General features: G+C 40.4%; 1 protein-coding gene across 2 annotated transcripts in view; it reads right to left on the bottom strand.

The window, feature by feature from the left end:
• The window catches only part of HIVEP1 (HIVEP zinc finger 1), a 506,680-nt gene that overhangs the window by 115,408 nt on the left and 366,193 nt on the right, over nucleotides 1–25,079 (bottom strand). For both annotated transcript variants that reach the window (XM_085607000.1, XM_085607001.1), the window contains one exon: nucleotides 8,971–9,104. In XM_085607000.1, coding sequence (XP_085463126.1) covers nucleotides 8,971–9,104 — 134 coding nt within the window. The remainder of the gene's footprint in view (nucleotides 1–8,970; nucleotides 9,105–25,079) is intronic.

Below are 25,079 nucleotides of genomic sequence, written 5' to 3'. Positions count from 1 at the left end.
CAAAAGACTTCGGCATCAAAAATGAATATAATTGGGTGGGTTAAATGTATTTTTCATTTGAAAACACTCAGATTTTTATTCAAACCTAAACTATTTTCAATAGATTTTTCAATTGTGGCCCAGTCCTGCATAAGGCCTAGACCTTAAGAGCAGCTGATCGGTGCAAAGGTTTGGATTCTCAGGAAAGAATACAGTTTACAGTAATCATAATCAAGTTCACTAGTTAAATATTTCAGGCACATATTTTAGGTAAACTTTGAGTAAATAAAAACAATGCAATTTGAACAATTTCCTAATATATGTATTTGGTAAAATCGATCACAAGGTATTAACAGGAAACAATTTTTAGAAAACAGCAACATTGATATATATATTTTTTTTTAATAAAATGACTCAGTTGAGTTATGCTCTAACACAGCCATAAAAACACCTCAAAACAGGTCACAAACGCCACCTCTACCAATATAATTTTGTTCTAAAGCTAGCAAACACTACTGCTAGGAATAGGACTACAATAACAATACTGGCCTTTGTATACTACACACCACAAAAATAACTTAATTTTGGAACTTACTACGACGTGCTTTCACTACCCTGGTGTAAGAAAGCAGTTCCAAACTCCTGGAAAGGATGATACCTCCAGCTGACTCTGCCAGGGTTGACACATTTTAGCTGCAGGCTACAAAGAGATCCTGTTAAACTGTCTGGCCAATTTAGGTGTCCACAAGCAACCAATGGGATTCTCACTAATAAACTCAATCTGACAACATGCTGAACATTGTGCAACAGATTATTTCTCATTAGCGACACATTTAAGTGCCCAAAGTGCTACAGTTTAGTGATCAGTGTCCCACTGTAGAGCGGTGACCCATAATTATTAGTGGTTTAGGATTATTAGTGGCTCAAGATTATCGAATGATTCCGATTATGAGGAATACCCATTTCTCAGTAGTATTGCAGGTACTCAGTATAATCAATGGCCCTGTACAGTCATTGACTCATTATAACACATGGGATTCTGCAATCCCTGTATAAACGGCGGTCTCTAATTTCTTTATAATCGGAGACGTGACTCACCCAGTCGCCGATTATAAAGAAAAGTTATCTTAACTCGACTATAAGTTATTACAGTCTGGGTCTGATGTCACAATGCCTGCTGCTAGAGGTAGCAGCCAAGATAAAAGGCAGGTCAGGTCATGGAGCATAAATGAAGGAGCTGTTTAAAGCAACAAATCCAGAACTTTGCATTTCTTTATTCTGCTCTATTTTAATAGCTTACAATGACAAGCAGAGAGAATATGTTTATTTTCTGCACTCCTTAGATAGAGAAAAGCTTGAATCTTTCTGCACGTTAATACACATTCCAAGCTACTGCAGCTTTTTTTTTTAAACTGACTTGTATTGAACTGCTTCTAATATATGTTTGCAACAAATATTTAACAGTTTTTTGATGTGTTTGACTTTGCACTAGAGGTTTTAGTTTTCATGTCTACAAACATGCTCGCTCCTTCATATGAAAGAGCTGCGCACCAAGGTTGTAATTGGTTTGTGGGAAAGATGCTGGTTTGACCATGTATTATATGGGACAAAGTACCCCCGGCGTACATGATAAGGATATTGTAAGTCACCTCGAAGTTCCACATCCTTACAAAGGAACTCGGACTTCTGCCTCCTTCCTCTTTATGGTTTTGAAGTCCTCTGTGACTCCCAATATCCTTATAATGTACGACAGGGGCAACTTTACCCCTTATATTACCAGTATTTCAGTATTACCAATGCCTCGGTGTAGTCTGTGTCTCAATATAGTCAATTGTGCAGTGCAAGCGATGGTGCCATGTTATCAGTTCAATATCAATAGTGGTTTATTTTAATCAAAAGGTCAGTATGGTTTAATGGCTCTGTCTTTTTAGCCGCTTGTCAAGATCAGTGGCATAGCATGATTTATTAGTGGAAGCCTAGGAGGCCTTCAGCAGAACAGGCAACCATCTGAACTGTACAGATGACTGAACCCCCAGAGAAAGAACTGGGTATCTCAAAAGTTCTCCTAATGGTAAAAGGATCATATGATGTGTTGTTCATCATAACATGATCTTGGGACAGCCTTTCCTTCTGGGAAGGTGCAAAGTCTTTGAACATCTCATCAGTATGTAGATCTCTACGCATGTGCTATTAAATCGTAGTGAGGTGCCAGGAGAGTCTGATAGGCTGCAATGGCAGGATAAAAGCACAGATAGTGCGAGAAGACAGGATGCTGCAATTCTTAAACACTAGAACCAGCAAAAACCCCTCCAATTAGTAGATGTATTGGTAAAATACCTATCACCAATAATTTTCACGTAGGCATGCCTACAATAAAAACAACAAATAACGTGTAACATTTAAGAAAACGACCTGGAGAGAAAGCAGCAGAGCAAGAGACCACAGCTGGTCCCTCGCCTCCTGGAGTTAAACGGTTAGACAGAAGTACATTTTGGTCATAAGGCAGACAATGTGCAAGACTGGAAAAGGAAGGGTGATAGGCAGCACACAGGCTAAAAGTAGGAACAACAAAAATATTTGAAAATATTTTGAGCAAGCACAGGTGAGTCAAGAGCAGAACTGCTAAGAAGAGACAGAAAGTTAGGCCAGGCTTAACTTTATGGGGAGCAGAAAAATGCAAGCACAGTGGAAACAGCTAAGCACTAAGGAAGGATGCAGAGAGGTAAAATTGTAGCTAAAGAATTAGCTGATTAGAACAGAAAAGAAGGAAAAATGCAAATAAAAAAAATAGGAATATCTCAGTATAAATGGGGTTTGCTGGGGAAATAGGAGGCCTTGAGAGCTGGGAATTGGCCACCTGAGAGAGAAAGAGGAAGGGGCAGCTGGAAACTTTTATGAAAAGCATAACAGCAATTCTGATATTTTTTTTTGGACTAGGAAATTCAATAGAAAAATCGATGGTGAAGGAACCGTGGTGACTAGAAAACCGAGGCACCCGTTAGGATGACACTACTAATGGTATCAATGCTGCAGTAGCATACAACTCTCTTCATGACTATATTGTGTACGCCCATATCAGCAGAAGCTGTACAATACAGGACACACCACTATCACATACAGACCAATCTCCACCCGCACACAGAAGGTCTTATATGTGGTACTTTTGGAAGTGGACTAAGTAACAAGATTGGCGTAGGAGGATTATGTGGTTGAATTACCACTTTTGCAGTGAAGACAACACATTCTGAGGGTTCTCACCATTCTATAGTATATTGCAAAGGAATAGCTCCTTAATCAAAACCAAGTACTGCTGGCAAAACAAAGCTAGTTTACTAGCTTAGGTTGGAGAGATTATTGTTATTACTCTGGATGGATCAGCCAGAGGAAGGGCCAATCCATTCCTGCAGATCATAACACGTTTTTTGACACAGTTTATCATTTCCCATCTTTCAAGAGATTGAGATGAAGTGGCTGTTCTTTTTCATATGTAGCATAACGTATGTGGAATGCCTCATCAAATGCAGTTACGTGTAACCAATAACAACCCGGCCTTCAGGAAAGTGTCACAAACATAACTATTTGAATACATCTTCTTGTAAACAGCCAGCAGCACCAGGACACTTGGTCAACATACTATAGCTAACAACATGCAAATATTGCAGCATTAAAATTCTCTCTATTCTCTAGCAGTTGGTCTAATCGCTCGCTCCTGTTTTTGGTCTCATATGCCTGTAGAGTTCATGCCTCAACTGGAGATGGAGAATCTGAGTGATCTCTTGTCAAGAAGAAAAATAAACCAGAATTCAGCAAAAACTAAGACATTAGGAAAAAGGGAACGGTTTAGGAGGTTTCAACTAAATTTGAGATTGCAAAACATTATGAAGCTGCACTTAAGCAAACAATATAAATAATAGCACAAATCATCAGGTTACTGACAATCAAAAATACCAGAGGAATACCTCAATAACCAAAGCAGGGGAACATATGACCTGTTGCACACCCCTTCAGGTATGCACGACCACAAGATGAACTTTAGTGAGGAGGGGCTATAAAAAGAATACCTACAAATACAAGAGCGGTCTATCTCCTGTTGACTAACCAGCTGTGACTCATGATGGAAAGAATAGAATCCATAACCTGGAAGAGTAATCTTTGCATTTTTGGTGTACTAGAACCGGTCACTGGTAATATGTTTGCATTGAATAGGTTTGCAACAGAATTTTTAACAAAACATTAACTCAACGATGCAGAAAAGGAGCGTACACTGGACTAATGTAATCTGACAGCAAATGTATAAGATTTAGTAACGTATTTGAATACATACAATATGCACACTAATCCCTTAAGAACCTTCTTTTCAAATTCAGTCTTCTGTGCTTTTTAATAAACATGTTTTAAAACTAATCATTAATTTCTGTGCATCCGGGATAACACATGTATCCGGGATAACACATGTAGCTTATTAAAAAAAACACTGGGCTTTATTTGACGGGCCGAAAAGCAAATCTCAATTTTATTAAATCTTTTGAAGACCTGTAAATAATGTTTGGTGTCTTAAACCTACATTTGTATCTATCCATCGTGTTGTTTTAAGCACTTTAAGCTCTGCTCTATTGCTAACAAATTATTAATTCATACCCAAGTATTAGAATGACACACATTATTTGCTACACCTCATTGCATGTTAACATGTTTCAGATTTGGACCAGTTAGGCAGAAGTAACCAGTTGGGCAAGCCCATAAGCAGCAGTGAAATTAGTCAATTGTTATCCGGTATGAAGAAACTAGTACAACCTGTGAATATCAGATGAGTTTTAAAATAAGCGGCTTTGTTTAATTTAGAATGTAAGACATTAAGAATTGTAAAAATGTAAATTAAGAAATTATTTGGCTTAAAGAATCATCAAAATGCCCATGCTTCATTGATGAAAAGTTAGCACATGTTCATTTTCTGTTTCAAGCTAGAAGCATACCGGACTAATTTGTTTGATAAAGGCAACAACATCTGTAACTCTTATACAATAACAGACATTGAAAGCACTGTACTTGGTATTCTCAGCACCCATTACGATATATGTTTTGTCAAACTTTAGAACTCCATGTGGAATTGGGCCTACAGATTTCTTGCCTGCCACTATTATGGGGAGAAAAACTTTGGAGAAGCTACGCATCTAAAGAGAAAGGGAAATGACTAACATTTGCAGGTGAAGATGACAGAAGGGATGCCAGGAAGTGATTATCCTGTGTCTCATACATACACTGAAATATATTATCATATACTACATTATCCATATAAATGGACTGTCTGGGCTACGTTTAGTACGTCTGAGTTTGTTTTTTATCCTGCCTGAACTAGTAATAATAATATATAAATAAAATAAGGCTACTACTTTGCAAGTGGGTTAATAATTAAGAAGCTCTTGATGAACATTAATATCTGCATCTTTAGACTTTCAATAGTTACAGTTTTTCACGGTCCAAAGTTGGGTAAAAGTTAATTTTGATGTGGGAATTTGGAGGGTAGATAATAACATAAATAGGGGAAAATGAAGGAGCAACAATTGGGCATGGCAGAATGTGGGCCGTCACATTTCGGCTACAGCAATAACAAATTCCTGAAACGTAAGGTCAGTGGCCTTAACACCATAAGAAAGTAACAACTGAGAACAATGTATTGCATTACTTAGAACCAATACCCTATTTACAAGAGATATTAATAAACAGAAAGATAAACATTGGCATAAACTTTGCAAGTCTGATGGGCTTCCTGTGTTTATACACTAACAATTCACCAAAATGCAAATGAACCTGAAGATAGGTAGATAATCGCAAGATTAAGCTTTAAAAGGGAGCAAGGTAAAGTTTTTGTTTTTTTACTCATCCGCTCCTGTTTTTAGAATCTGCTTAAAATATCCAATTTGCCCTCTCTATAAGTGGAAGATGGACATTATAACACGGTTCTCAATCTTGATATTGAAAGTATGAATGTGCAACAAAATAACTCCTAAGATCAAGAAACACATCTAAAGGGAATTTACACTTATGAATACTGATTTTTATCTACACATTAAAGTACAATATATTTATTTCATGCATCTATTTCACACATTCAAATGTGCAATACTCTGGCATTGATTTGACTAATGCATTTATGGATTTGCAATGAAAATCTAGTTTCTTACAGTCCTCTCAAAGATGGCTTCCATCACGCTTCCAATGAGTTTGAAATACTCGTGGACATTCTACATACTTAAAGATAAACGGCTTGCAGAAAAGTCTCAAAGGTGAATGCAACACTAAACAGAGATTGCAAGATAGGAACGGCTAAACTAAAGGAATAAAAGATGGTGCACACTGAACACTTCTAAAAGCAAAGACTGCCCTCATTTGACAACGTTGAAGGGATCACTGTAATCAAATTAGGGATCATAGATATATGATCATTTATATTCAAAGCGAACGCTAAAGGTCAAGCTTCTGGGCATGAATTTAGCACACATTTTTGGCAAGGTCCTATGGTTTTTAGTCAAAATTACATTTTCATAAGGTTCTTGCTTTTAAGCACAATGTCGTATTCTGCAGATTTTAGACTGCTCTGGTTAAAAAAGTTTAGACCGTGACTAAAATGACTTTTGGAAGAAAGCATATACCGAGCAAAACAGGAATAGAGTAATGTGCAATCCAGACTACTGATGCTGAATCACGTTCAATCATCTTACCTTGACTGATGATAGATGCTAGCTTTAATCTCAGTGGGGGCGGGGAGTTTTAGATCACTAGGGAATGCCTTAGAGATCCCACCTGGCCATCACCACTGCAGGATACAATATGAGAAAGAAGGCACTTTCTTTGTTGTGCTACCTCACACATTAAATGAAGGAATATCAGTGTGAAGCACTCCAAATGCACCGGGCAAGCGTGAAACACGGAGTGACCCAGAAGGAATTACTTCATATAATCCAATAAATACCAATCCATCGATCAGTTTCCTTTTAAAATGCAGCTAAAATCCATCTACCCAGGGATACTTAGCAAAATAAGTCCCCACAGCTTAGCTGTACTTCTATTAATCAATTATTGCTATTGTAACCAGAAACAATGCAAACTCCAGAAGCTTCTGAGATGGCCGATATGATATCCTTTGAAATCAAAACATCGATAAGCCCCTCTCTTCAACATTTTGTTCAATTTCTTTGATGATGTTTGAAAAATTTACAGACTACAGGGTTATCATCTGTTGCACAAATACGGATCCTGGAGGATCAGCATCTTGGAAAACCAACCACAGAAGTATAAAAGGGTGCTAATGCAGTAGGGAACCCTTGCAACAATCTACTGGATGCTTAAGAGGCATTTGGCAGGGGTCACTTCAAAGATCTATGTGCCATGATGGCCTAGGTCACCTTTGAAAGATTTTTTTTTTTTTAACGTCGGTGGAAAACCTTATTAGAAAAAATAAAACTCTACTTTCCATAATTTCAGAGCTCCGATTTCAAAGGGACACACGATGAACTGCCCGCCTTGTCTGGAATTGTTCACTTCTGTATATGGAGTAATTTGTAGTACAAATAAATACAACGATCAAAGAATTCTACTGTTGTCTGTGAAAGGACAAGATACACGTATGCCAACTATAGGAAAGTGTTGTAGTGTTTTTCTATTTCATTCTCTATTTATTTTTTACACTATTTCTACTGTGCAAATGTCACAGATAAGAGTACCGCCTGGATTCAGCTAAAATCACTCCTTTGTTTTAAGCCACGACCACAACAACTTGAAAACCACTACAGTAAAACAAAAAGAGACTCAGACATGGAGACACAGCAGACTACACTTATATCTACAAAGTCATACAGCGTTTAAAATAAACGGAGCCCAATTCACAATAAAAAAAGTAAATCTTTAGATGCATCATAAAGCACCTTACTGCATCTTATGGAAAGGAAACTGAGACCACAGTGACATTCCAGGATACATATTTCAGAATTTTACATCTATGAACCTGAAGCACAAAATGCATAAGGCCACACCGCAAGTTTATCATTTGCTTACATTTCCTGGAGAATTCAGGCTTCCTCTGCTCTAGATGTATGGTGGCAGCACTACAGGGGAATACCCATCATTAGTGTAGCAGGTGCAGGGACACCATGGCACAAGAGTGTGAGGCTTCCACTTCAGCAAGCAGCAGTTTTATCCGCCAAATGACCCTGATTAGAGTGTCTTTTTGCGCCCACTCAGAAGGGAGAAAGGTACATTAGCCTGGCTTCCTTAAGGGTCCTTGCAATTGTGATGCTCCAATAGTGCATAGGCAGTAACTGATATTGGCAAATTTTAGCTACATTTTTTGAAAACTTTCTTTATAAGGAAAACGTATTTCCATGTAAAATACCCCTTCCTACAACCACCCTGGGAAAATGGGTGCGTTCAATGCACTCTACCACACAATCAGTCAAGCAGTGCTCAAAGTATGACAGGCAATGCAAGTGTCTGTGACTACTCGTAACATTACAATTCTTACAGGAGTTCACCTCACTAAAGGTTGTCATGCCCACTTCTCCTCTAGGTGACACTAATGCAAAAACATATGTGCACGCTTTGCGTAAATTCGCAATTCACGACTCCTTTGCGTGAGTAACTCAATGAAGCACATTGCAATTTTGCATGTGGTGTTTTGAATATTTACATGGGTGATTCTGACCTAAGCCAGTGAAAAACACTTTGAATCATGTCGCTGAATACAACAACCATCTCTCCTTCCCTCTTCTGGCGCACAACCCTTCGGAAACAGGACATAGAGGCACAGTCATTAAACACTTATAAACTATATTTTTTGGCGGCAAACCTTCTATGATATTCAAAACAGAATTTTTGAACTTCGTAGACCTTGACATAAATAAAATAAGTTTCTTTGAGCCAAAAAGAAGGCAAATCAATGGTAACTAAAAAGTGTGATGAAATACACAGTACAAAGCACATTTAACTCTTACTTACCCTCCATCAAATATTTTGACTCTTCGTGGTTCGTGTTTGGGAAGATAACCCTCTTTGTCGTGTTCAGCGTGAGCCTCGGAGTTCTCCTTGTCACAGACTTCGCTAGCTGCAGCTTTATGGTTAGCTAACCTTTGCTGAAATGAATGAAGAAACTATTAACAGTGGGATGGAAAGCAATATCTAGACGTGACGTCACAATTTTAAACAAAAAATATACTGTGATCTAGATTTTATGTCTATTTGATATTTTCTGCAGGAAACATGGAAATATTTATTTGAATCTCTCTGTACTGTGATGAACTGTCTGACAATTAAACACATGATGAAAACCGTTATTTTTAGTTGATTACACGATTCATTTATTTGTAGTCTGAAATACATGTGGTTCACTGTAAATGGGTCGAAAATGTCCTTGTCACTTTGGAAAAAAAGTACATAAGTTCCAAACATTTGATTTCCATCTACACCTCGCTCAATTCCTTCGTCAAGTCCTAAGTCTATTTCTATTTTTATTATCTCCCTCTTTTCTGTGCTTTCTCCTATTCTTTCTTTCCTACTGGGAAGTGCCTCATACCTCCGAATTAACATTACACCTGCCGATTCTCCTTTCTGCACCTTTTTCCTATTCTTCCGCTACTAGATCTTTTCCAGTCCTACATTCTTGCCTTTCTACGCTCAACTTCCTTTTTTTGAACCTATATCCTCTACAAGCTATTTACTATCACACCACTTGCACGTTCAAACCATTTGCTTCAGACTGCAAGTAATTTATTTGTATGAGCCACTGGTTACTGTTTTTTTTTTTTTTTAACCAGTCTTAAAGAATTTTTTTAGCTATCACCACCATCTACAATAAAAAACTAAAACGTGATAACTAAACCCTACCACACTGTAAATGGTGTGACTGATGTGCAGCTCACAGAGGGAAAAACAGCTCAACTTGGGGAAGACCTTATCCCCTCTCTGTTTGCTTTTATCAATTCTCAACATAGGTCTTGGAAGAATATCTTTAATAGAGGGTCATACAATCTCAAGTTTGCTGGAAACCACAACAAAAAAGCAAAAGTTGGGAATTGACCATACGTCCACTGGATCTATGGGTATATGTTTATTATCTGGAGACTGTAAACTAAGGGTGTGTGTTTTACTTTTCCCTTATTATCCTTGCCATGCGTGGAGAAGGTATATATTGTATCGTCATGCAACCCTGCCACCAAACCTTTCTCCATGTCCCACACCTATGAGAGCCCCGCAACATACGGAAACCCGCTGTTCTTTTGAGCATGGGAGCAAGTCAGACATTGAAAAATGCTGGAGGCAATGGAAACCAGCGCTGCAAGTGAGGACTGTCTGAGGCTTTTAAGCTCCATCTAAAGAGGCATAGTGCCGACTTCTGTCCCTCTCCTCATCTGGTCTTTTGCAGCTACCGGGCAGGGGGTGTGGATAACGTAGTGAGGGGGTAGGAAATAATAAAAAATAAAGCACTAACCTATACCGCCGCCTCTTCTTCCTCCGTCCTTCTTCCGCAGGAAGCAAACAGCCTCCCAGAATCCTTTGACGATTCACAACTCTGCCTTAGCAGCGCAGTGTTTGGTCCGAGCGCTGTGGTTCGGCACTCAGACAGGGGCTGGCAGGCTGTGCATGTTCTCCACGCAGAAAGCCTGCATGGCGAACATGCAGAGTGCGCATGACTGTTTGGACGGCCCGAGAAGGCTGGCCAAACCATCTTGCACACTTTATGTGCTGCTACCCCTCCCCCTGTGACGTAGGGAGCCCAGCCCCGCCCCCCTGGCTTCAGCTCCAAGCTGAATAAAGAAAACAAAATGATAATTGCGTATATTATCATTTTATTTTTTGTATTCAGCTTGCAGTTCAAGCAGTGGGGTGACGGTCCTTTCTTGGCGCAGGAGCCGCAACTGGTCTTTTGTACAGTCCTTTCCAAAAATACTACTGCAAATACTCCACCGTGCGGATTGCTTGCCATATGTAGTTACCTCTGCAGATCTGTTGGTGTTTATTCTGCTAATCAGGATCTTTTGCAAAGCTAAGTTTGATTTCAGTGAGCACAAAGTTTGTAACTTGCGCCCCACAGTGAGCAACTCATGCACCATGTCATTATGCAACTGATTCTTAAGCAAACAAGGTGCAGTTCTGCACCATATATTTTGCATAAGCTGCTAGCTCCAACATAAAAATAATTTCTATAGCTAGTCTTTTGGCAGATCATACGATAATAAAAGGAGGTGTGCAATAATTCACGCTGTCTATAATTGTTCGTTACATTTAAAAAAAAAAAAATACTCTTTCAGCACACATAGTGAGCAGTAAACATTGATGTGGAACACTGCACATCTTTTCTGCTCTTAAGCATCACGCCAGATGTATAAATTTTGCATAAAACACTCGTCTCCACGTGACGTGCATGAGATGAGTACCCTTAATAATCGATGTAATTCATGAACACTTCAGTATTCGATCAGAGGTATGCATTAGAAATGCTGTACACGTAAAGTCGCCTAAGTGTAGTATGTGTGGAACAATAGCCAGTCTATGGCCTACAGACATTCAGCATTGCCGCATTTATCACGCACCTTAAGATACAATTCTCAGCCCACGAGAGCGACCCGTTAGTCCTTTTGACATGCCGAGATGGCCGGATGGCAGTAAACCTCCCATAAATAAACATACATGCGATCTGTGCGACAGATTGATGCTTGTTAATCTAGGGTACACAAAACCGGTTTCTTCCAAAGAAGGACTTCAGCATTAATGTGGCAGGGTTCACGCTCTGCGCGTTTCACTTGTCACACATTGTGTAGGTGGGACTGGTGACGAACAGTCAGGCGACAGGCACACAAAGGAATACAGGCCAACCCGTCTCTATGGTCAGGTTGCAGGGGCAGACAGAAGCAAATGGTCTACTGCAGAGAAATCTGAACAAAGGTTAAAACTCGTGATCAGAAAAAAAGAAGAAAATTCACGGAATCGGTCAGCTTACTAATCCTCCTTTAATATTGCGGAAGAATACTGTTTTAGACAATGAAATAACCAATATTTTTTATTTTTTATAGAACTTTAGGAGACAGAGGCTCTGTTTTCAATAAACCGACAAATCCCTGGAATTGGGGAGTGTTTAGTAACTGTGAACACGTAAAATCACTGCTACAAAAACAATGATATATTTTGAAATATACACCCAATTTCAACATATTAGCTATACCCAAGTGCCGACATCAAATTTATTTTACTTTACCCTTATTAATTTGTCTGACGTTTTTATCTGCAATTACTTCAACAGCACCTTTACTTCATCTAAATGAACTGAATTTAGCACTACTTTGCCCAAAGTATTAGGAAATGACTTGTAAGGAAGCATTACTTAGTCTTAGGGTAACAAAACAATTAATCACTAAAAAACGACTCAATAATTGATCTTTATGTAGTTTAGCAACATTTTAAGTTAGGATTAGTTTTAATTAAGTTAACTGAAGAATACGTTAAAGGTTAGGATCAAAATAACAATACTTGTTGGTTCATTTTTAAATAGAGTTAAACTAATAATATTTAAAGTCAGAGTTTAATTGAATAAAATAAAATTATAAATATAATTAAGCATATTTCTTAAATGATAAATACATTTAATACAATACGGCTTTGGCTAAAATTCGGGTTACAACAATTTATAATTATTTTACTTTAACTTAATTTAGTTTAAGAATTCATTTAATACAAATAAGCTAATTGAATGTAAATAACTGAATTAAGGTTAGATTGGAGTACAGTAAATGTATTATTCTTTAAATTTAATTACATATATTAAAAATATAGTTGGAGTTACGGATAGCATTCGTGTGCTATTAAAAGTAATTCAAATCAATTTAAGTCCATTTAAGTTTTGGGTCAGGGTTGTTTCAGCAAGGTAACTTATTATTTTAATTACTTTTAATTCAATGCATGATTGGGTTTAGGTTAGTTATAGATATTTATTGCAAAAAATTAAAACAGGAATAAGGAAGTGGTTAACAGTAAATAGAATGTAGGCTTAAACAAAGGGAGATATTTTGAAGGTGTGAAGAATAAGAGGGGACAAAGGGGCAGTTCAATGTGATGAATTTGTGAAAAAAATAAGAGGACTAAGTGAAGATGGGGAAATAAAGGTAAGGGGCAGTAACAATAAACCTATGACTGCATTCTGTGAATGGGGTCCTGAGTAGTGCAGCTACTGCTCTCAATGATTCGGTTTGGAACACAGACGAGTTTATGCCAACCTGATTCTGAAAACACCTGCTGCAGGGATAAACCATGATAACTGGAGATAAATTTTTTTAAAAAAAACAGAATTGGGGTTAGATGAACACAAGTCAGTAAAACTTCATATTAAGGCTACAGTGAATGGAGTGTTTCCTCTCCTCCAACCCTATGTAAAATATCGTTCATATCAGAATAGAGGTCTCTTATCAATACAGCCACTAATTTACAGATCAAGTAGCGTCAATTCCCGAAGAAGGCCTACTGCTAAGAAAACTAAGCAGAGGGCAGCAAAACAAACTACTGTCACTGGTCAGGAGAAACAGTGGAAACGGAGAGACCATGTATCAACCACAAGAAGAGTTCTCCACAGACAAAAATAGTATGCGGCCTTTCTGTCACATACAGTGCAGCACAGGACATTTCGCCCCATGCACACACCGACTGCAAGAGTAACTGCAGTAGCTGGTGCCACACTGTTAGCCGTCACAGGGCACATGTGCTAGTATACATGTGGTTGCGACCCCCATGAGAAGCTGAGGTTTGGAGGTAGCACCCCATAGAGGAAAAAAATTAACACAAAGGGATGGGGAAGGGGAGATTCCCACCAGTTTAAAAAAAAAAAAAAAAAAAAAAAGGACAGACAGCGGAATTCCAGCTTCACATCTGGGTTAAGGTCCACAGAAAAAAAGGAAACCAAAGAACAGTCTTTTCTAGTGGGAATATGGAATAGGAGCAACGGGGGGAGAGCGGGAGCGAAGGTACGAGGGGCAAAGGGAGAGGGAAGTAGAAAGGAAACACGAGACAAGGTTATTACCGCAGGACAAACAGCACCACAGAGTGTATGTCAGTGTTAATACTGTTTTGTGAAGTCCACAAATCATTAAAAATTGAAGACTGCATACAGTTAAGGATAGTCTATCCCACACAACACTGAAAGCTCTGAGATACAACAGCACCTCACTGTGCAAATAAAATCTTACAGTTGAGGAATCTCTCGCAACTAGTAGTAGCAACGTGTATTTTAACATCAGTAAGACAAAGGTGCTTCAAACGTCACAATCTACAACAACATCCCCTTAAATCCACGCATCTAGCGGAAAGAAGGAAATGGAAATGTTGGTTGTAGAAAATCATAGGTTCTAGACTCGTCGCCCACAGCAGTCTGTCCAGCTCCAAGAAGTGGTTACTCTTACTACCGTGTCCACGAACAGATTTAGATTGTAGTCACAACCAGAATGCAACTGTCAAAGAGCAGTTAATCGCACTAAATGCACCATCCATAAACTAGACAATCCTCTTGTGGATTCCAGACTCGAAACTCTGATTGGGGGAGGTCTATTAATGCCTCTTCAGAAATCACTGAAAGCTATGAGATGAATCTGAAAATGACATTCAAATCTGGGCACAAGAGTTACAGAAAACAACAGACAAAGAGTACAAAAGCCACTCCACAAATACAATCTTCCTCGGTGACTCACTTGAAATACATTTTTTATGGGAGTTTAGCGAATGTATTCTGTACACTTATGACAGTGGTGAAAACTCCCACAACCAAATTGTGGTGCTCTCTTCTCTACAATAGTGATACAAATGAACAGCCCAGCAAGTATTCATATGTACACCTGTCTTTAGGTGAACATGCCATATCAATGAAATACCAAAGGGGATGATGGACGGAGTGTTGAACATTGTAAGCACTCACCCCCAGTCAACTGATCTGGGTTTAATCCATCATCATTCTTTAGCTCACTCCGCCACCCAGGTCAGACATGGCCATATGCAAATCAGTCTGACCCTGTGCCTCATGGGAACAGTCCAGCCCGAACTGCCAAGCCTTTCTTCCCTGGACCGGAAACAAGCATCCTGGGACCGGTTTCTGGCTAATCAGCCTTCATCAGCCAGGCTAGCTTGAATCCAGTGGCAAAGTGAGCAAGGGACCCACGTCTGGGCATACCCTGCCAACTTAGGGCGAACAAAGAAATACCGAAGGGGATGATGGACAGAATGTTGAACATTGCAAGCACTCACCCCCAGTCACCCCGAGTGGGAAGGGTATGCCCAGACGTGGGTCCCCTGCTCTCCATGCCACTGGAATCAAGCTATCCCCGCTGAAGAGGAGTGAAACCCCAAAACCGGTCCTAGGATGCTTGTTTCCAGTCCATGGAGGACCTGGCTTGGCAGTTCGGGCTGGACTGTTCCCATGAGGCACAGGGTCAAGACTGATTTGCATATGGCTGGGTTCAAACTGGAAGGGCATGGTGAGCAAAACAATGATGGATTTAGGCCCAGATCTCTGTACTGGGGTGAATGTATGACATTATTCTGCATTCTGTCCATCAACTGTTGTTTTTGCATTTGTCACCCCGAGTGGGAAGGGTCTGCCCAGACGTGGGTCCCGTGCTCTCCATACCACTGGAATCAAGCTATCCTGGCTGAAGAGGGGTGAAACCCCGAAACCGGTCCTAGGATGCTTGTTTCCAGTCCAGGGAGGACCTGGCTTGGCAGTTCGAGCTGGACTGTTCCCATGAGGCACAGGGTCAAGACTGATTTGCATATGACTGGGTTCAAACTGGAAGGGCATGGTGAGCAAAACAATGATGGATTTAGGCCCAGATCTCTGTACTGGGGTGAATGTATGACATTGTTCTGCATCTTGTCCATCAACTGTTTTTGAACATGCCATATCTTCTGGCCACGCTCTGGAAAAGAATGTGCCTTATCATACTTATTTATCTTCTGAAGCCAGAGAAGAACAATGCCTAATTATCACTGTATCAGAGATCTAAAAAAGCAATATAATAAAACCTTCATCCAATCACTGCATTGAATTGGCACATATATATATCGGTTTCTACACACCTTTCAAGACCCAAAGGACTTGCTCAAATGATGATTAGGTAGCTACCCTTTAAGATTAATTTATACAGTGCATCTTAGTCTTGACAAGGTCCACAGGGTCCCTCCAATCTACACGAGGCTCCTGGTGCCCTTTGGGTCTATGTTTTCAAGAATGCTCTCTGTTGATTAGTCTGTGTGGGAAATGTAGTGTGCCGTGCAGGAGTCGGTATACAATTCCAAACATGAGAACATGAAATGTTTTATTTTAAAATTCAACAGATGCTGCATAAAGGTGAGAAATATCGAATATACATGTTACTTTCAATGCGCCGTCTAGTGAATTGGGGAACACACAGAGGTGAACTGGTTTTCAAAAGACGCTTCTGCTAGGCTTTCCTACCCTTGCAACATCAACTCTCGCAATATCCAGGGCATGGAGTCTCAGTTTGTCGCTTGTAGACATCCAGTGCATGGTGTCTCAATTTGTCGCTTGTATATGTCACTTTGAAGTTCTCTTTATCTCACCACGAGCAGGTAGTTCTGGTGGGCACCAACGCTAAAAAAAGCTGGCATTTTGTGGCCTCATTGGCTTGTCTCACTTTTATAGAAAGAGGCGCTCTGTATTACAGATTTCATGTAGTTGTATGCATGGATTAAAAGGGCTAAAGGGCCCTCGGCTACACCCTGGACAAGATTCGCAAAGGCAATTATACATTTACATATTAATGTTAGCATGCATTCAGCAGTTACCCCTAAAGCTAAAAGTACAGACAATTCAACCTAGGAAACAGTACGGCAATATGTTCTTGAATTGTGCTCTACATCTTGTCCTTTTTTGTACTTTTTAAGGAATCAGAAGTGCTGTGTTGCTGAAAGGACTAACTCTTCTGGACTGCCGCTATGAAGGACTGCTGCCATGCTGTGCTGACATGCTGCCCTGTTGCCTGAGTGAGAAGGACTGGACCTGTATCTCTGTCAGCCTTTAGCATTTCACCCTTGTTGGTGCATTAGACACGTGTTTCAGGATAATTGTCCTTCTTCAGTAGAGAGCAACACTTTTTAGGGGGATGCTGGAGATGCAGCCCAAAGTCTTCTCAAGTCTCAGTATCACTCGCAGGGCGCAGGTGCATCAACTTTGGGCAGCATCTCCAGCACGCCCAAAAAAAGTGTTGCTCGCTACTGAAGAAGGACAATTATCCTGAAACACGTGTCTAGAGATGCACAGCACTGGCTGCACCAACAAGGGTGAAAAACTTAAGCCTGACACCGAAGAAAGTGTTATCATGCACTGCATTTATTATGATGCATCGGGGTAAACGGAGTGCTGGAGTGTGAGGCAGTGTGCGCCCACCCCCCTCCCATGCTATGTAACTAAGTTAACCACGTTTCTATTGCCATCTTGAATATTGACTTTTACACGTTAAAGGCTAAGAGACCTGCACATTTCATTCTCGTTTGTTTTGCATGTTATGTGTTTCTTATTGCAGATGCGTTCTTTCCACATGCCTGTTGCTAGCCACTGAATAGAATATTGTTATGTATTAGAAAACTGATAGTGAGTTTCTCCTGAAAAGAAGATGCTACGATGGGAGAGCGACTTGTGGGAACAGCTGATTGCACCCAACAGTCTTTCCAGTGTAACAATTCAAGGACATAACCATGCATGGACCAATGACTTGCTCTGAGAAAGAGTGGAGTTTACCTGCTCCCAGTAAAATGATTGGCTCCCAAGAATGAGAACAAGCTGTAATGCTGCAAACGAATACCTTAATGAATAAGAATAGTGTGTTTTCCTTAGACTAGAGAGGAGATGCTTGCTGACTTTGAACTGAGAAGACCCTTCTCACCTCTGCCAATCTCCGCTTCCAAAGTGCAAAGGCTTTATGCTGAAAGCCTTCACATTTTCTCATCAGAGACCATTATTTGTTTATCTGAAGCCGACACCTTATCTTGTTAGCCTAACCTAATGCCCTTTCCCGAGCCATACCTGCTTAATTTACATTAGGGTGTTCCTTCATGGAACACACTTATTGCATATTTTGTTTTCTTTGTGTAATTCTTGTTGATTTTCTATTTTTCCTTATCCTGAAATATGGCTTATGGACAGTTTAAAGTTGTAATAACAATGCATACAATCTGAATATTTAATTAATTAATTATTTAACTAAATGTGTTAACTAATCTCTTAACTCGATACAATTCTATTTACTATTTCTTGTGGAGTCCAATTGGTCATCACTGTTTATAGAAATTAATGTAAACGATTGCATCTAGCCCATAAGACTAGTGGCAGGGTTTCTCGGATGATTACACCCGTTTGAAATTTAAGAATCCCCACGCCATCAAAACTCTCTGAACATGCTGCTGTACTTCAGGTTACTGAGGACCATTAAATTCTTTACTAATAAATTCTCATATCAAGCCTGATATCTGGGTACATTGAAACCGAAATCAAATCCAACAGGAAGGGGAGGTGAGCTTCTGCATTTATGCTGACAGTATTAAGCCAAGTAACAGATTTACTTCTAAAGCTTTACACCACAAAAAACCTTAATACCTACTTTCCTCAATCAAGAGATATAGTAGCAGCAAGAGAATTACCAGGGGCGCCAGAAGTTCAATTAGGAAACTAAAAAACGTATCACTAAGAAAGCAGCTACACGTGCCTTCTGAGGGGCTGCTACCGCTATTTGGCATTTCCTGTCAAAGAAAAGTGGACAACATCTAGCATGACCACATCCTGACATAACAGCCTTTTAACTAATTTATTTGGTCTGGGAGGATCACCTGATTTGAACCTTTCTTCTCTCACCAACTACTTCCTCAACTTTTGTTTTGTCAAGGCGTTACGTCGGACTTCTTTTTCGTCATTTTTCCCTCTCTCCGTTATGGTCCTTTTTTACTTCTATGCCTCATCTATCTGCACTCACCCATCTGTTCTGTTTCACTTCTATTTTACTCTATATCATATTCTTCCATCCAAGGACCCATATCTATCCCATTTATACATCCATGGTATCCTAATGTATTGCTTACGTCAATTGTTCTTATGCAATATTACATTTGATTCCATGCTCTCGGTAACTTGCTTCACCGATTTGAGGTGAGGGGGCAGTGCACACATTCACAGAGTCCTCCATGATTTGTGCTGTGCATTGCATGCCTTTGTAGCTTCATGGGACTCTCAACAGTGGCCTAGATATGGACATACTTGCCTGCTTAGACAAGAAAGAATATCCCGGAAGCTGTGGGTTGGTTGTCCCCTTGTGACCCGCCAAAACAAGCAACTGTGAAGCACTTACCCGGCAGTGGCATCATGAGAGAGAAAGAGTGGCAGTCTAGCAGGTCTGTTGCGAGTGTAGTGAAAACTTTACTTGCATTGTTCCCCACACCTGGTCATCCAAGTGCAATTGCGTGCTCTTTGAGCTTTTGACTTTAGACCCACTTGTTTAGAAAGGGCATATCTGCGTGTAGTAGACTGGGGGAAGGTAGTAGTGTGAGGGAAGGGCCACTGGAGAGAGCCATCTACCGTCCTTTTCCTCTGATGCTTACATATGCTTCCCCCTAAACAAATAAGTGGCAGATGAACAGAGGGGCAATTTAGTTCCCGGCCAGTCCTATTTTGTGCTTCCTATTTTTAATTTCAATCTGAGCCCCTATGCCATTGCCATATACCACAATGAAACCTAGACATTTAGGTAACAAAGGAGCCACAGTAGGACAGGGGAGCAAAGGACAGGACTCAGAGGCCACAAGCTTCTTCTAAATTCATGTTAACAGTGTCACCTCTAAGCTCCAAATGTTTACAAAGACCCAACCTCCTCCCTGCAGTAGGACAAGAGGGCAATTGGAGCTAGCAGATATGTTGGGTAATAAAACAGGCTTAGACCCTTAAGTTTGGGGAAAGAGCAGGGAATATTTGCAAAGACAATCACCAGCCCCTCCAACAACATTCACAGGGCAGGAATAATCTTGCACTGTAAGTGGGGAGAATGAAGGCTCTGTGCATCATCAGACTGGATTATACCAGGCCTACATGCACCTGCTATAAGGAGGGGGGACATAAACTCAATGGATAGTCCAAGCAGCAACTGTAATTATTCCAAATTCTTCCCCAACAATTTAATTATATACCAGCATCGTGGATGCATTTAGTGACACAAAGGGCTCAGGGGAGAGCATGAGTAAAACCATGACTCCTCCTATGACTCCCTGCCTAGATGAGACACAAAAGCAGTGGGTCCTCAATCCCCTGAACTACCTGAGCCCTTTGGAAAAATGAGTTAGAGACGATTTCTAAATAAAATAATCTACAAAAATAATCAATAATTGCTCGAGGTTTCTTTCAATTTGTCTTGGAGCAGAGTGAACAAAAAATCTAAAGGATGCTGGAAAAGGATACAAAAGAGGTCGAGAACAGAGCTGCCTGAAAAGGCTGGAGCATCACACCGCTGGCATGTGCAACATTGATCCCTCTGCAGAACAAAGAAGAGAAGCCAAAAACGACTTGCTTCCTGTCAAAGCAGTCTGGGGAGGAGAGCATTGCAAATGCTCCTATTAATTGTAGCTCCTAATTTCACAGCTTCAGAAAACACAAATACTAACCTCTAACCACTGAATATATCCTAGGACGCATTAAAACCTTGGTAAAAGCACAAGCAGATGAAATAACCAATTTATAGAAGATGTTACAGAAACGTCTGTGCAAAAACACCTCCACACTCATGATGAAGGGGCATTTAACCTGCTCAACCCAAACTACATCGAGCAACTTCAAGGAACAGAGCAACACAAAGGCCACAGACAGTAGAGTCCCATCCTAAACCGCATTAAAGTGTTGTTCCTCGGCCCAGAGGGTCGTCTGACAGACCCAGTTACAGGTTTAGGCTCACAAACGGAACTTCTAAACAATCTACTTATCGCTGCGAGGATCCTACCACCAAACAGATTTTTTTTTTTTTATTTCAATACAATTTTATTGAGATTTTGTCAAAGAAAGCCATATACAACAAATAACAATAAACATAAAACAAAGCACTTTGTATCGCATGTTGTTACAGGGCAGCACACGTTGGATGTCTAAGCAGAGGTTTCGGTCCAGTAAGCAATCAGTTTCAACTGCCCTGTTGTAGAGATTGTGCCTGCCTGTCTCAACCCCCTTACAGAGGCCACAAACCAACCTCGGTAAAATACTTGGAAATGTAAGCTCCCATTATTCCATGGGATGCCAACGGAAACAAACCTTGCCTCAGATGAGCAACACAACGGGGACTTACCAACGGTACTGAGTTGACCTATTTCAGTGACTTAAGAATGGTAACCACAGTATATATTCCAGAAAGGAGTCGAGCAAGACACTGTACAATCGTGGGCTGGGGGTGAAGCAATCTTCCAGGCATTGGACCAAGAAGTAAAAAGTTAACGTCCACCGTCTCAAAAGTGAAACAAGTCCTCTAACAAATTTCTTCAGAGATGGTTTTCTCTCCCAAGGAACATTTCTTATGGGATTTATAAGTATGCTATAATTTTTTATGTCACTCTTCATTGCCACCTGAAATCAGTGTCTTGGCACCAGCATCATACAAATGTACAAAACAAGATGGCGAAAACTACTCTTGACCATATAGCTTTTTTTCTTTTCAAAGCAATAATGGCTTTATTGATTCAAAGCAATCACGCACCAGCTGTATTATGTAAGTGATTGGACTGAAGAATGAACCAGCTCAACCTTGGAACATTTTGAGACAGGGTGGCATTCTACTACCAACCCATGAACTGAGTAACCTATATTCAAACATTGGAATCAATTGCCTAAAGAAAATGATCTATATTTGTTTTATAGCATTCTGAGCCCCCAATTCATATTTTTCATCAGCCACAGATTTTCCTGTTATCAAAACATTTCGACATGCCCATCAAATGCCATGTACCAAAAGTTCCTGTCTTTTTTTTTTTTTTACTATTGTGAAATTGTTATTTGCTCTTTTCCCACTCACTTTAGGAATGACCTTTTTTAACATGTTTGCATTTTTAAAACGTTATTTTTTACTAAATGCTAATAAATTGTCAAATATCATATTTCATCCAGTTCTGTGTACAGCAGGCTAATACACTTGGTGTGAGTGTGCTTTATAAGGAAGTAAAAATAAATAACTGGATAAAGAAGACTGTCTAAGGCATACAGAACCGACTCAAGACCTAGCTAATCAGCTTCATGCATACACACAAGCCAACTAGTAAAAATGTGTTTCCTTATGCTACAAAATGTAATTCTTCCAATTCAAATATGCAGCCTAGTTATTATATGGTCGAACATCGAGCAAGTGTTTATCCTGGAGTAAATGTTCTCATTGTATTAACCCAGTGGCTCATTTTCTTCTCCTAGTCTCGTACACAGCTTTCAGGTTGGCAATTTTTGATCCCCAAGAGAAATAGATTTCCTCCCCTTTAGGTCACGACCCATTCCTCACACAAGGAATATTCACCAAATAAATACGCTAAACATCAAGCAATGCTCTATGGCTCATTCAGTTACTATCTCGAAGCTTGATCGCCATGGCTGTAAACGCAGCACCCTCCATCTGCAACAGTTTCTTGAAGACATTGCACTCTGTAAGAAAGGTGATGAGATCTAGTCTGAATGAAAATACAACCAGATTAATATTCCAGACTCTGTGGATGAACCACAAAAATAGATCAACACCTGGAAGAGGAGGGCGCTGTGGATATATTCAGCAATAGAGGTGTTGTTGACTCTTGCAACATATTCAAGAATTTGCTTGGACTACCCTGACAGATTATAAAGTAACTAAAATGCATACATTTCCTTCTGTAATTATTTAGATCTCCCTCGTCTCTAAACTGATGCATACTGCACTGTGCTGTATTCCTATTATCTCAATACTCTGTTGATTTAATTTGGCAATAGTATACATGAAGGCTTAAAAAAAGAAAATCGAACATTTCACTCAATCGTGTCTCAATCTAGTCTGTTACTGAAAACACAGGGATCTGTTTGTGTATCAATCAATCAAGATTTATAAAGCGCAACAAGTCAGCCGTGAGGGTCTCAAGGCCCTTATGTAAGACAACGACAATGTACAACTTATCAATAAAGAGTTTCAGAACTGCCATTGGCTGGCCTCCCTCTTGGTGAACCTCCTATGCACTTTACAGCGGGGCAGATGATGGCCTGGAGAAACGCAGGACTTGTTACAGTGGGTGACTGCTACCACCAGGGTGCCATGTTACCACTGGATGACCTCACGGAACAATACGGCCTGCCGCCGGGACAGTTCCATACCTAAGAAGCGCTGATACGGACCTTCAGGGACATATGGGCGGGGGACCGAGAGGAGCCTGAAACGTACGCGGTCCTACAGTCATTGGTTAGATTAGGACTGACTAGACATCTAGTAACATGGCTATGCAAGTCCTTTGCGACAGTGGTACACTGCCCGCTACTGGCCCTACAGGACAAGTGGGAGAAGATCCTGGAACGGGAGCTGACGGACCCGGAATGAAGGAGAATCCTAGCCTCCATGGTGAAAATCTCTAGGAATACGAGCTTAAAATATATATAATTTAACTATATCCGTATGACGCGCATGACATCGCATAGGCTCCAGGTGGTGTATGGAGGTGAACCGTGCTTGTGCCCCAGATGTGGTCACGTAGATGCTGATTTAAAAAAACATAGCATAGCATTGTCCTACCCTAAGGCCCTACTGGGAAGGCATAGTTGAAGCCTTAAAGAAGACTCTTGGGTGATCTCCTGCCCGCCCTTTGGAGGCATGTGTTTTGGGGTTTTTCCCAAGACCGGCACAGAGTAAGGTCAGCACGAGGTTCACAGACCTGGCCATAGTGCTGGCTAAGAGGTGAATAGCCATGAGTTGGAAGTCATCCAAGAGTGCTGGAGTGCAGACCTGGAGGACGGATGTCACCAGATGGGCGAAAGCCGAGGAAAGGGCACTGACCTGAGAGGAGGCGGGGGGGGGGGATAAGAATCCGCCCAATTGCAGACTTATGGACAGAAGAACTGATAACATGGGGGCACCCGGAGATTGACAGGGTGGAAAAATCCACAGACAGCCGACAGACAGCAAGGATAGGTCAGGGGACGAATGAACCACCATACCTAGAGGCCAGACAGAGGGGGAGCCCTTGAAGTGATAGTGGACTCTCACATTCCTGAGTAGGGTGACACAGGAAATATTAAGTGACTACCATACACCACATACCATGCGGTTGGTGCACATTAACTAGATAGCACTGATCATCCCCGAAGATGTTAGAAGACCCTCCCACCCATGGGTTCCATGCCAAAGGGCGTATGTCCTAGCCGCTTGGGGAACCCCAAAACTAGACATTGAAAATGTGATGATTAAAAGCTGGCTGGTCGTTTCCTATGCACGCAACCCTCCTGTTTTTTTTTCTTCTTTTTTCTTTCTACGGTCACTCACATAGTTCAACATAGCTTTAAGCAAAGTTTCTTATTATACAGACAGCACCCTAATCTTCTCTACACGAACACCCAGACACGACACCCACATGTCCCTCCTTTGTATAAGTAAGGGGATGCTCTCACATACTATGCGTGGTGGGTTAATGGTTATATTAACTGGATTGGTATTTGATCATATTAACAAATGCAGCAGCTATAAGATGTATGTTTTCTCCTGTGTTTCGATTTGCAAACTACTGAGATGACATGTAATACCATAAAATGCCAATAAAAATATCTACTAAAAAAGAAGTGTTTCAGATACTATCAAAATATAAGCTTCAAGTGTCCAGTGTAAAAAACACAAACCACGAGACATGCAGGTCTTGATTTTAGAAATGATTTAGTTGAACAACAATCACTATATCTTGCAGTGAGGATCAGCCATTGTTACTTCAGAGCAATGGGTTAATAGTGGCATCAATCAATGAGACTGTTTTTGAGATAGAGTATACAAAGTGGACCAGTGTTAAAACATACAAAAATAAACAGAGATTCAGGTTTAGCCTATTCTAGG

Source organism: Triturus cristatus, chromosome 5_2, assembly GCF_964204655.1.
Source record: "Triturus cristatus chromosome 5_2, aTriCri1.1, whole genome shotgun sequence".
Classification (NCBI taxonomy): domain Eukaryota; kingdom Metazoa; phylum Chordata; class Amphibia; order Caudata; family Salamandridae; genus Triturus; species Triturus cristatus.
The sequence above is the reverse complement of the archived record's forward strand: the minus strand, read 5'-3'. Positions and strand labels throughout refer to the sequence as shown.